Raw genomic sequence first — 13,212 nt, 5'->3', positions numbered from 1 at the left:
TTTGTCATATGAAACTACTGACGGTTTTGGCCTGTGTGTGTGTGTGTGTGTGTGTGTGTGTGTGTGTGTGTGTGTGTGTGTGTGTGTGTGTGTGTGTGTGTGTGTGTGTGCTGTTATCTTCACCATCAATGACAGCTCGAATGTTGGGATTTTCTCACAATTCTTTCAGAACGACGTGTGTGTGTGTACTCACCTAGTTGTGCTTGCGGGGGTTGAGCTCTGGCTCTTTGGTCCCGCCTCTCAACCGTCATTCAACAGGTGTACAGATTCCTGAGCCTATTGGGCTCTATTATATCTACACTTGAAACTGTGTATGGAGTCAGCCTCCACCACATCACCTCCTAATGCATTTCATTTGTCAACCACTCTGACGCTAAAAAAGTTCTTTCTAATATCTCTGTGCACCTGTGTGTGTGTGTGTGTGTGTGTGTGTGTGTGTGTGTGTGTGTGTGTGTGTGTATGTATGTGTGTGTGTGTGTGTGTGTGTGTGTGTGTGTGTGTGTGTGTGTGGCTACATAACTACAAAACTACACACCCACTTTGCGCATCTTTAAGATGCAGTGTTTTCGTAGACAAGATGTTGTTTTTTGCCTTCTTTAAGACGCTGATTGATGGTAGTGAGTTTCAATTTGTTTTTTATACAGCTTTTCTTACTTTTCCCGATGAGTCACCCATGAGGTGGCACGGGCATGAGTAGCCCGTTACTCATGCTGTTTGTTGTTGTTATAGATTCAGCTATTCTTAACAAGTTCCAAGTACTCAGTACTCATGCCTTGTCCAAGTACAGATACTCATGCCTTGTCCAAGTGCACATACTCATGCCTTGTCCAAGTACACATACTCATGCCTTGTCCAAGTACACATACTCATGCCTTGTCCAAGTACACATACTCATGCCTTGTCCAAGTACACATACTCATGCCTTGTCCAAGTACACATACTCATGCCTTGTCCAAGTACACATACTCACGCCTTGTTGTTGTTTAAGATTCAGCTATTGGGAACAAAAAGTTCTAAGTAGCACGGGCTATGGAGAGCCCGTAGTTGACTTACCTGGCACAGGAGCGGGGCTGATGTGTGTGCATGCTCATGCCTTGAGTGATGAGTAAATAGTGAGTAAATGAGGCGGGAGTGCAGTGCCTACGGCCCGGAAGGCTTCTTGCGTAGCCCTTAGCTGTTTCTCCTCTACGGTTCCTACCCTGTTGTCTTAGATTCAGCTGCTTGGAACAAAAAAGTTCCAAGTAGCACGGGGTATGGTGAGCCCGGCACTCCCCTGGCACCGGAGATGTGCCTGTCAGTGACCTTCTGCCCCAACATTAGTACTGGTGTCCCCCCCCTCTCCCTGCCTGACCCAATCCCACCCCGGAACTTGAGAACAATGTCTAACCTTCTGGTGAGAATTGCAAAAAGTGATTTGATAACTGCTTACTGCCGCGTTGAGGTCTCCGTCGGCCGCTATTGGCTGCCTCATACAACTCTCGTCATGTATTTGTGTGGGAAAAACACTCATTGTAAAGTTTTGGGGCTTCTATCCCAGCCCGTCCTCGAAACATAGACCCAAAGTCCATTCCATCCACCCGCCAAACCCCCTGTTTATGAATGAAAAACTGTTTACACACGACTCACAACTCAACCCGTCCTCGACTCAAGTCCATTACATCCAGCGGTCGACCCCACAGACGCATTTACAAATTTTAACATGCTGTTCAATCAAACGGGAATTTTCTCAAGTATAAATTAATATTATAATATATTAGCATATTGTGTATATATCCATAGGTTAGATTAGGTGTTTAGGTTCTGTTGGCGATTATTTGTATTTGTAGTACGTGGGTGAAGCATTTATAGCGTTGTGGTTCGAACAAAATTCGTCAGTGAAGCACTTGTTCCGGATATGTTCGAACGTCAACAGTTATGAGTCGTGTGTAAACCGCTTTTCATTCATAAACAGTGGGTTTGGCGGGTGCATGGAATCACTTTTGGATCTTTGTTTAGAGGACTGCTGCACCAGCCCGTCCTCCAAACAAAGATCCAAAAGTGATTCCATGCACCCGCCAAACCCACTGTTTATGAATGAAAAGCGGTTTACACACGACTCATAACTGTTGACGTTCGAACATATCCGGAACAAGTGCTTCACTGACGAATTTTGTTCGAATCACAACGCTGTAAATGCTTCACCCACGTACTACAAATACAAATAATCGCCAACAGAACCTAAACACCTGACCTAACCTAACCTATGCCTATATATACACAATATGCTAATATCTTATAATATTAATTTATACTTGAGAAAATTCCCGTTTTGAATGAACAGCATGTTAAAATTTATGAATGCGTCTGTGGGGTTGACCGCTGGATGGAATGGACTTGAGTCGAGGATGGGTTGGCTGCACAACTGATGAACACAGTTCGAACGTTCGAACACTTCCGGAACAAGTGCTTCACTGACGACTTTTGTTCGAACCACAACGCTGTACATGCTTCACCCACGTACTTCAAATACAAATAATCGCCAACAGAACCTAAACACCTAACCTATGCCTATATATACACAATATGCTAACATATTATAATATTAATTTATATCTCAGAAAATTCCCGTTTTGAATGAACACCGTGTTGAATGCGTCTGAATGCGTCTGTGGGGTCGACCGCTGGATGGAATGGACCTTTAGTCGAGGACGTGTTGCCTAAATAGACGTTTGTATTTCTTCCACCCATCACCCCCACTTCTTTCCCATACCCACGTACACTACCACCTCACGCCCCTTTTCCATACCCTGCTCCAGATCACCTCCCACCTGTCCCATGCACCCTCACAGACCCTGTACAAGTGAGCAAAGCCTGCTGCTTCTCACCACAAACCACTTGATCACAACACTGTTCCGCCTTCTTCTTCAGCTTGTAGCAGCCTTCTGGCAGGCTGGCGGGCACGGTTGGGCATACCCTCAGGCGGCATTCGAGGGTGGCGCCCGTGCAGGAGCAGTTAAGGCACGGCTCCTGTGTCGGTACGGCTTCTCCTTCGGCGTACCACCTACCGGCGTACTCGCACGCCGGCTGGCTCAGGTTAGTGATTGCTGTTTGGGGTGTAGAACGTGTTAGTGAGGTTAATTATGAGATGCATTGACAGGCAGGGAAGGGAGGAGCAAAAGTACCTGGGGCCAGGTTCACGAAGCAGTTACGCAAGCACTTACGAACCTGGGGTCAGATTCACGAGGCAGTTACGCAAGCACTTACGAACCTGGGGCCAGGTTCACGAAGCAGTTACGCAAGCACTTACGAACCTGGGGTCAGATTCACGAGGCAGTTACGCAAGCACTTACGAACCTGGGGCCAGATTCACGAGGCAGTTACGCAAGCACTTGCGAACCTGGGGCCAGATTCACGAGGCAGTTACGCAAGCACTTACGAACCTGGGGCCAGATTCATGAGGCAGTTACGCAAGCACTTACGAACCTGGGGCCAGATTCACGAAGCAGTTACGCAAGCACTTACGAACCTGGGGACAGATTCATGAGGCAGTTACGCAAGCACTTACGAACCTGGGGCCAGATTCACGAAGCAGTTACGCAAGCACTTATGAACCTGGGGCTAGATTCACGAAGCAGTTACGCAAGCACCTACGAACCTGGGGCCAGATTCACGAAGCAGTTACGCAAGCACTTACAAACCTGGGGCCTGATTCACGAAGCAGTTATGCAAGCACTTACGAACCTGGGGCCAGACTCACGAAGCAGTTACGCAAGTACTTACGAATCTGGGGCCAGATTCACGAAGCAGTTACGCAAGCACTTACGAACCTGGGGCCAGATTTACGAAGCAGTTACGCAAGCATTTACGAACCTGGGGCCAGATTCACGAAGCAGTTACGCAAGCACTTGCGAACCTGGGGCCAGATTCACGAAGCAGTTCCGCAAGCACTTACGAACCTGGGGCCAGGTTCACGAAGCAGTTACGTAAGTACTTACGAACCTAGGGCCAGATTCACGAAGCAGTTACGCAAGCACTTACAAACCTGGGGCCAGACTCACGAAGCAGTTACGCAAGTACTTACGAACCTGGGGCCAGATTCACGAGGCAGTTACGCAAGCACTTACAAACCTGGGGCCAGATTCACGAGGCAGTTACGCAAGCACTTACGAACCTGGGGCTAGATTCACGAAGCAGTTACGCAAGCACCTACGAACCTGGGACCAGATTCACGAAGCAGTTACGCAAGCACTTACAAACCTGGGGCCTGATTCACGAAGCAGTTACGCAAGCACTTACGAACCTTGGGCCAGTCTCACGAAGCAGGTACGCAAGTACTTACGAATCTGGGACCAGATTCACGAAGCAGTTACGCAAGCACTTACGAACCCTGGGCCAGATTTACGAAGCAGTTACGCAAGCATTTACGAACCTGGGGCCAGATTCACGAAGCAGTTACGCAAGCACTTGCGAACCTGGGGCCAGATTCACGAAGCAGTTCCGCAAGCACTTACGAACCTGGGGCCAGATTCACGAAGCAGTTACGCAAACAATTACGAACCTGTCCATCTTTTCTCAATCTTTGACGGCTTTGTTTACAATTATTAAACAGTTAATGAGCTCCGAAGCACCTGGAAGCTGTTTATAACAATATCAGCAGTTGATTGGGAAGTTTTCATGCTTGTAAACTGTTTAATAAATGTAACCAAAGCCGTCCAAGATTGAGGAAAGATGCACAGGTTTCGAATTTGATTGCATAAGGGCTTAATGAATCTTAACCCTGATTATTTAATAGTTTAATTATTATTTATTTACATTTAATATTTTGTTTAAGGTATTAGTACAGACTATAGAGGTTTATTTGATTAATATATTTACAAAACAATTTTTTTATTTACAACTATTTAGATATATTATTTTAGATTTAACATGTATTCTTGCATTCATTGGAGTTTATACACTTAAATATATATACATAGAAGGTGTTTAAGGTAAATAATATACATAGAAGGTGCTTAAGGTTAATTATACATGTATATAAATGTTTTTATTGGTGTTAGTTATTGTGTTTGAGGCTTGGTGGAAGGCAAGAGTGTTTATGGGTGGGAGCAGAAGCCAAAGTCACACGTTGGATTGAGACATTTGAATTCTGGGAACATCCTTAGCAATTGTGTTGACAGTGGAACGGTTGACTATTTTGGTAGTTTAAAACGGTAAGTTTTACCGTAGTAATTGTCTATGATGATATGGGCTCCGGCGTCAGTCTCTCGCGAGCTGACAGAAACGTTATATGTGAAGTGGTTTTTGTCTAACTAAAAAACGTGCGTATCTGTACGCAGTCCATCTTTACTGTCGATGCTCATTTGTTCCGGGAAGCGTCTACTTTGCGGTGCTTTTACGGTCACATTGAGATGACTAGCGTTAAATGGGAGGACAGGCGGAAGGGAAGGGAACTATCAAAGGGAAAGTGCCAAGCCATTATGACTATATAGCACTAGGGTCAGGATAAGGATTTGGGATGGAACGGGGGGAAAGGAATGGTCCAGCCACTTGGTGGACGGTCGGGGATTGAAGGAAACTTTTTTTTTTTTTTGTAGCTGGACAAAATATGGCATCAGAAGTAACTTGAGTTTTTGGTTTAGGTAGAAAAGTCTTAAGACTTAGTTTGAAGAAACTTGTTCATTCTGATTTTGAACATTTCACTGGAAAGTCATAGAAATAGGAGACAGAACCTCTGTGAAAAGAAGTAAAAGTCTTCAGGTTCTAGGATAGAAAAGGAAAGTCTGAGGCTTGGACCATTAGTCAAAGTCTAAAAATTAGGACAACGCCTTACGAAACCTGTTCATCTTTCCACAATCATGGCGGCTTTGTTTACGTTTATTAAACACTTTATAAGCTCCAAAGCTTCACAACCCAAGATGTTGTTTACAACACCATCGTAGTGCTTCAGAACGTAACTTTTTTTTTAAATAAGTGTAAACACAGCCGCCATGATTAACAAAAGATGTAAATGTTTCGTAAGATGTTGTGTAAATGCTTGGTGAATCCTGGCCTTTGTATGGGCTGCTCCCTCATCCTATTTTATAGGACTGGGAAGCATATAATGGTGAGGGGGAGATTGGTGGTGCTGGGTGATGGTGGGTGGTGGTGGGTGGTGCTGGGTGGTGCTGGGTGATGGTGGGTGGTGCTGGGTGGTGCTGGGTGATGGTGGGTGGTGCTGGGTGGTGCTGGGTGATGGTGGGTGGTGCTGGGTGGTGCTGGGTGATGGTGGGTGGTGCTGGGTGGTGCTGGGTGATGGTGGGTGGTGCTGGGTGGTGCTGGGTGATGGTGGGTGGTGCTGGGTGGTGCTGGGTGGTGCTGGGTGGAGCTGTAACCCTACTTGGCTGGTAGCCAGTGACCCACAACCTGGTGTCATCCACCTCACACACACACACACACACACACACACACACACACACACACACACACACACACACACACACACACACACACACACACACACACACACAAACTCCTGAGGCACATATAAACAGGATAACGACAGCAGCGTACTCTACACTGGCGAAAATTAGAACTTCATTCAGAAACCTAAATGAGGAGGCTTTTAGGGCGCTTTACACTGCCTATGTGAGACCCGTCTTAGAGTATGCCGCGCCATCATGGAGCCCCCACCTGAAGAAACACAAAGAAACTGGAGAAGGTTCAGAGGTTTGCGACGAGACTTGTCCCAGAGTTACGAGGGATGGGATATGAAGAGCGTCTGAAGGAATTGAACCTTACGACACTAGAGAAAAGAAGGGAGAGAGGAGATATGATAGGGACATATAAAATACTCAGGGGAATTGACAAAGTGGAAATAGATGAAATGTTCACACGTAATAATAACAGAACGAGGGGACATGGGTGGAAACTGGAAACTCAGATGAGTCACAGAGATGTTAGGAAGTTTTCTTTTAGCGTGAGAGTAGTGGAAAAATGGAATGCACTTGGGGAACAGGTTGTGGAAGCAAATACTATTCATACTTTTAAAACTAGGTATGATAGGGAAATGGGACAGGAGTCATTGCTGTAAACAACCGATAGCTGGAAAGGCGGGATCCAAGAGTCAATGCTCGATCTTGCAAGCACAAATAGGTGAGTACACACACACACACACACACACACACACACACACACACACACACACACACACACACACACACACACACACACACACACACACACACACACACTCCTACACCCTTCCACTTTCATCAATATGGAGTCAAACCTGTATTATATATTATGGACCAATCTTTCCTTCCACTAGAACGTCGCATTTTGACGTATACTCCACCTAAGGTCAAAAACCGTCGTACTAGAAAATGGAAGCGGCTCGTGGAAATGACACACTGTCTCGTTTTCTGTTTTGGGTCCTCTGGTAGGTTAGGATAAGTGCACTTTAGTACGGCAGTTTCTTGACGTTTGGGAAACCTTAGGAGGACGGGATGGATGGACCGAGGCAAACTGAGATGCAAAGAGGCGGAAGAAAGTTTCATCCCAACAATAAGAACAGAACGTAAGAATGAATACAATAACACATGGTTTGATAAAAGGCGCTAAGAAGCTAAAACGGAAAAGCAGGAGGGACTCTTAAGAAATCAAGAGGTCAGAGAACAAGAAAACCAGAATAGATGCAACAGGGAAAATGAAAAGTGCATCTAAATGATATTGCTTCTAAAACAAAGAAACAACCAAACACTGCTAACATAACATAATCATGTAAGGAAAAATAACGGGGAAACGGTCGAGTGACTAGCTTGTGAAAAAGAGGCAGCAAATTTACAGAAAATAATAAAGAAATTTGCTAGGAACTCAGAACCAGCTTCTATGGGTGGAAGAGCTGCCAATGTTACAAGAGGAGGAACTAAGTATATTTTGGCATTGATGTGTGTGGGGGTGGGAGGGGAAACCTGCGGCATGGGTAACAGCTTCTCCCCCGTACCAACCTACCCCTGGCTTTGCGCCCTTGAGAGGGGAGTACCTGCTGCATGGGTAACAGCTTCTCCCCCGTACCAACCTACCCCTGGCTTTGCGCCCTTGAGAGGGGAGTACCTGCTGCATGGGTAACAGCTTCTCCCCCGTATCAACCTACCCTGGCTTTGTGCCCTGGAGAGAGGAGGGGGGGGAAGACCTGCTGCATGGGTAACAGCTTCTCCCCCGTATCAACCTACCCTGGCTTTGTGCCCTGGAGAGGGGAGGAGGGGGGGACCTGCTGCATGGGTAACAGCTTCTCCCCCATATCAACCTACCCAGGCTTTGCGCCCTGGAGAGGCCACTCCAGACCGACAACCAGAGCGCAACTCCATAGTCTCCTGAGACTGGTGGATGACTACCACTAATCTACCTTCTCTCGAATGTTTGTCTTTGTTCAATATCTACTTTCAATTATGTATTGAAGAGCTAGACCCGACGTCTAAAAATCTAACGTCAATTATGCTGATCCGTCCCCAATGACCCTATGGATTCCAGGTCACCACAACATGGGTACGAGGTCAGGTCAATATAACCACAAGGGGGTTACCAACTCGGGTCAACAAAACCACTAGGTGTTACCAAATGTACCCTACCCTAAGTGCTAAGGATAACGAGGTCAGGTTAACATTACTACAGGTGGGATACGAGGTCAGGTCAACATTACTACAGCTGGGATACAAGGTCAGGTCAACATTACTACAGCTGGGATACAAGGTCAGGTCAACATTACTACAGCTGGGATACGAGGTCAGGTTAACATTACTACAGGTGGGATACGAGGTCAGGTCAACATTACTACAGCTGGGATACAAGGTCAGGTCAACATTACTACAGGTGGGATACGAGGTCAGGTCAACATTACTACAGCTGGGATACAAGGTCAGGTCAACATTACTACAGCTGGGATACGAGGTCAGGTCAACATTACTACAGCTGGGATACGAGGTCAGGTCAACATTACTACAGCTGGGATTCAAGGTCAGGTCAACATTACTACAGCTGGGATACGAGGTCAGGTCAACATTACTACAGGTGGGATACGAGGTCAGGTCAACATTACTACAGGTGGGATAAGAGGTCAGGTCAACATTACTACAGGTGGGATACGAGGTCAGGTCAACATTACTACAGCTGGGATTCAAGGTCAGGTCAACATTACTACAGCTGGGATACGAGGTCAGGTCAACATTACTACAGGTGGGATACGAGGTCAGGTCAACGTTACTACAGGTGGGATACGAGGTCAGGTCAACATTACTACAGGTGGGATACGAGGTCAGGTCAACATTACTACAGGTGGGATACGAGGTCAGGTCAACATTACAGGTGGGATACAAGGTCAGGTCAACATTACAGGTGGGATACGAGGTCAGGTCAACATTACTACAGGTGGGATACAAGGTCAGGTCAACATTACAGGTGGGATACAAGGTCAGGTCAACATTACTACAGGTGGGATACAAGGTCAGGTCAACATTACAGGTGGGATACGAGGTCAGGTCAACATTACTACAGGTGGGATACAAGGTCAGGTCAACATTACAGGTGGGATACAAGGTCAGGTCAACATTACTACAGGTGGGATACAAGGTCAGGTCAACATTACTACAGGTGGGATACGAGGTCAGGTCAACACCCTCACAACCCGCACCTCTGCATATTTCCTAAGCCTTTGTCGGGAGCCTGTTTGACTGGTCGACGCATGCGCTAGCCACCCCTGATCCTGACCTCCATCTCGGCCAATGGAGAACCCAAGCGGGCTACCCGCTTCACCCATTGACCGCCAGTGACCGGGTCATGGCCTTGCTGGACTCGTTTGACGACACATTGACCGCCAGTGACCGGGTCATGGCCTTGCTGGACTCGTATGACGACACATTGACCGCCAATGACTGCCAATGACTGCCAATGACTGCCAATGACTGCCAATGACTGCCAGTGAAGCTCATTACATCCATTTCCTCCATCTTGATCCAGTATCGATTGAATACTAAACAAAACCACCATTTAATATAATATTATTCAGCATTTACCATCATTTCAATAACAAATTCAACCAATTATTAACGTTATTAACAGCACGTTGTCTAATTTGACTCTGGTAAGCTTGTCTTAATCGTTCTCAGAAACCAAATTAGAGATCTTGAAGTGATGCTGCGTCAGACTTGGACTGAGAAAGTCTGTTTTTTTTCCTTTAATAGCTATGTAATTTGATTTTTTTTTTCAATTTACTCCTCTTGGATAAATTTGTTGCGTCACTTTCCAACTGCACGATTCCTTCTTCACTTTCTCCTGTAGCTTTCCCTGTTATTATAGTGGACCACGACCAGCTCTGGTTATCCACTTGCTATCTTTTCCTGCTGGAGTACAGGATTAAATCCATCTCTGGAAACCTGTATGCTATCATTCTCCGCTGGGGTACAGGATTAAAACCATCTCTGGAAACCTGTATGCTATCATTCTCCGCTGGAGTACAGGATTACAACTCTGGAAACCCGCATGCTATATTTTCTGTCGCAGTTCACGATACACAAAAATCCTAATGCACATGCTATCTAATTTATGATAACAGCCCGTGTATATATTACAGGAGAAACTTGCCTAAATATATACTAAATAACGCATGCCATCTTCAGTAATACGCAAGTGAAACCTACCAATCTACGATGTTGCCAAAGCATCAGTGATGATTGGTCATTAACCAATCAACGAGATCAACACTTCTTAATATTTACAACGACGAAGTGATCTCAGACGAAATTGAGGACAAGAAGGGGAATAAGTACACCGATTTTCAAGTTAGAAAGCAATATACGCTAGAGAAGATACCTACACCCACCCCACCCCTGACCACACCCCCTCTGACCACACCCCCTCGACCACACCCCCTCGACCACACCCCCTCGACCACACCCCCTCGACCACACCCCCTCGACCACACCCCCTCGACCACACCCCCTCGACCACACCCCCTCTGACCACACCCCCTCTGACCACACCCCCTCTGACCACACCCACTCGACCACACCCACTCGACCACACCCCCTCGACCACACCCCCTCGACCACACCCCCTCGACCACACCCCCTCGACCACACCCCCTCGACCACACCCCTTCGACCACACCCCCTCGACCACACCCCCTCGACCACACCCCCTCGACCACACCCACTCGACCACACCCCCTCGACCACACCCCCTCGACCACACCCACTCGACCACACCCCCTCGACTACACCCCCTTGACCACACCCCCTCGACCACACCCCCTCGACCACACCCGTCGACCAGATCCTCTCGACCAGATCCTCAAAGCCAGCGGGCACATGTCGACCACTCCCTTCCCGTTGTTCTGAAGTACAGGAAAAAAATAAGAAAGTTGACCGTCGAAGCACTTCGAGAGAGAGAGAGAGAGAGAGAGAGAGAGAGAGAGAGAGAGAGAGAGAGAGAGAGAGAGAGAGAGAGAGAGAGAGAGAGCCGTGGTGTGTGTGACACAGTCTGTCACTATAGCCTCTATAGTGAAGAGTATGCATACTATCTTCGGAAGGCTATACATACTATCTTCGTAAGGTTATACATACTATCTTCGTAAGGTTATACATACTATCTTCGTAAGGTTATACATACTATCTTCGTAAGGTTATACATACTATCTTCGTAAGGTTATACATACTATCTTCGTAAGGTTATACATACTATCTTCGTAAGGTTATACATACTATCTTCGTAAGTTTATACAGCGCCTCATCCTAAGATTATACATTCTCTCCCTAGGTTTAAGCCCCTGTTCTCCCTACGCTTACATTCCAGAACCGACCGTGAACCTTATAACAGATCTTCTCGGAACTTGTGTGAAACATGCATGAAAAACTTTGCTTTCTCCTCTGTACTCGTCCATCTCCATATTTCCCACTGCCCGAAAAACTTGCCGCTCCATGCACGAGGGATCGCTTTCAGGCACGATTTAGGGTTGAATTAGGATGGGGGTTTCGGGCAGGTTTCAGGAGGCTTTGAGGTATAGAGAGGGAACTTATAGCTATATAAGCTAAATAGCTAAATTTAGCTATTTAGCTTATAGATAAAACTTGTAGCTATAGCGGGTGGATTAATTGATACAGATTAAGCCACCCAAGAGGTGGCACGGGCATGAATAACCCGTAAAGCGGGTGGAGGTTTGGGGGTCAAATCACAAATTATAATCCTACTCTAAGCTGTGTTTTTCTAGTGGTTTAGAAAATCATTTTTATTGTTGTCTGAAGAGCAGAGAGGACGCGACGGGAGTCGATTTGTGTGTGTGTGTGTGTGTGTGTGTGTGTGTGTGTGTGTGTGTGTGTGTGTGTGTGTGTGTGTGTGTGTGTGTGGTTCTTGGTGTAGGTGGGTTTGGGGGTTTGTTTTTTGGAGTGGGTAGGTTTGTTTTGTGGGTTATGAGAGAGTGGGAAGGTTTATTTTTTGAGGGCCAGGGTGGTGGGGGTGGGGGGGGGGAGTGGGGGTGGAGGTTCCTGCGTCACTGCTTGTGATAGGCTTGTCTTCCTGCTTTCTAAATGTGAACACAAAAAGTTGCTTAAACGCCAGGGTCATTCCTCGCTGGCCAGTCAGCCGGCCGGTCACCTTACTTACACACACACACACACACACACACACACACACACACACACACACACACACACACACACACACACACACACACACACTTGGGGATAGAGCCCAAAAGGCTCAGGAATCTGTACACCTGTTGATTGACGGATGAGAGGCGGGATCAAAGAGCCAGAGCTCAACCCCCGCAAACACAACTAGGTGAGTACACACACACACTCACCAGGAAGCAGCCCGTGACAGCTGACTAACTCCCAGGTACCTATTTATTGCTAGGTAAAAGGGGGCATAGGGTGAAAGAAACTCTGCCCATCGTTTTTCGCCGGCGCCCGGGATCGAACCCGGGACCACAGGATCACGTGTCCAGCGTGTTGTCCTTTCTGATATCTTCTTCTAATAAAAATGTTCTTTCTAATATCTCTGTGGCTCATTTGGGCACTCAGTTTCCACCTGTGTCCCCTAGTGCGTGTGCCCCTTGTGTTAAACAGCCTGTCTTTATCAACCCTGTCGATTCCCTTTTAGAATCTTGAATGTGGTGATCATGTCCCCCCTAAATCTTCTGTCTTCCAACGAAGTGAGGTTTAATTCCCGTAGTCTCTCCTCGTAGCTCATACCTCTCAGCTCGGG

The 13,212-nt window shown here is 46.8% G+C and overlaps 1 protein-coding gene and 1 long non-coding RNA gene across 2 annotated transcripts in view; one reads left to right on the top strand and one right to left on the bottom strand.

Moving 5' to 3' along the window:
- LOC138369037 (uncharacterized) overlaps positions 1–13,212 on the top strand; it is a 160,875-nt gene that overhangs the window by 38,784 nt on the left and 108,879 nt on the right. Inside the window, exon 2 of the long non-coding RNA XR_011229728.1 lies at positions 2,908–3,072. This is a non-coding gene — a long non-coding RNA (uncharacterized lncRNA). The remainder of the gene's footprint in view (positions 1–2,907; positions 3,073–13,212) is intronic.
- Positions 1–13,212, bottom strand: part of LOC123756834 (mucin-2) — a 98,316-nt gene that overhangs the window by 41,473 nt on the left and 43,631 nt on the right. Inside the window, 1 exon segment of the mRNA XM_045740205.2 lies at positions 2,865–3,083. Coding sequence (XP_045596161.2) covers positions 2,865–3,083 — 219 coding nt within the window.

The sequence above is a fragment of the Procambarus clarkii genome, chromosome 26, assembly GCF_040958095.1.
Source record: "Procambarus clarkii isolate CNS0578487 chromosome 26, FALCON_Pclarkii_2.0, whole genome shotgun sequence".
In the NCBI taxonomy this organism is placed as follows: domain Eukaryota; kingdom Metazoa; phylum Arthropoda; class Malacostraca; order Decapoda; family Cambaridae; genus Procambarus; species Procambarus clarkii.
This window is presented reverse-complemented; position numbering and strand designations above follow the sequence as displayed.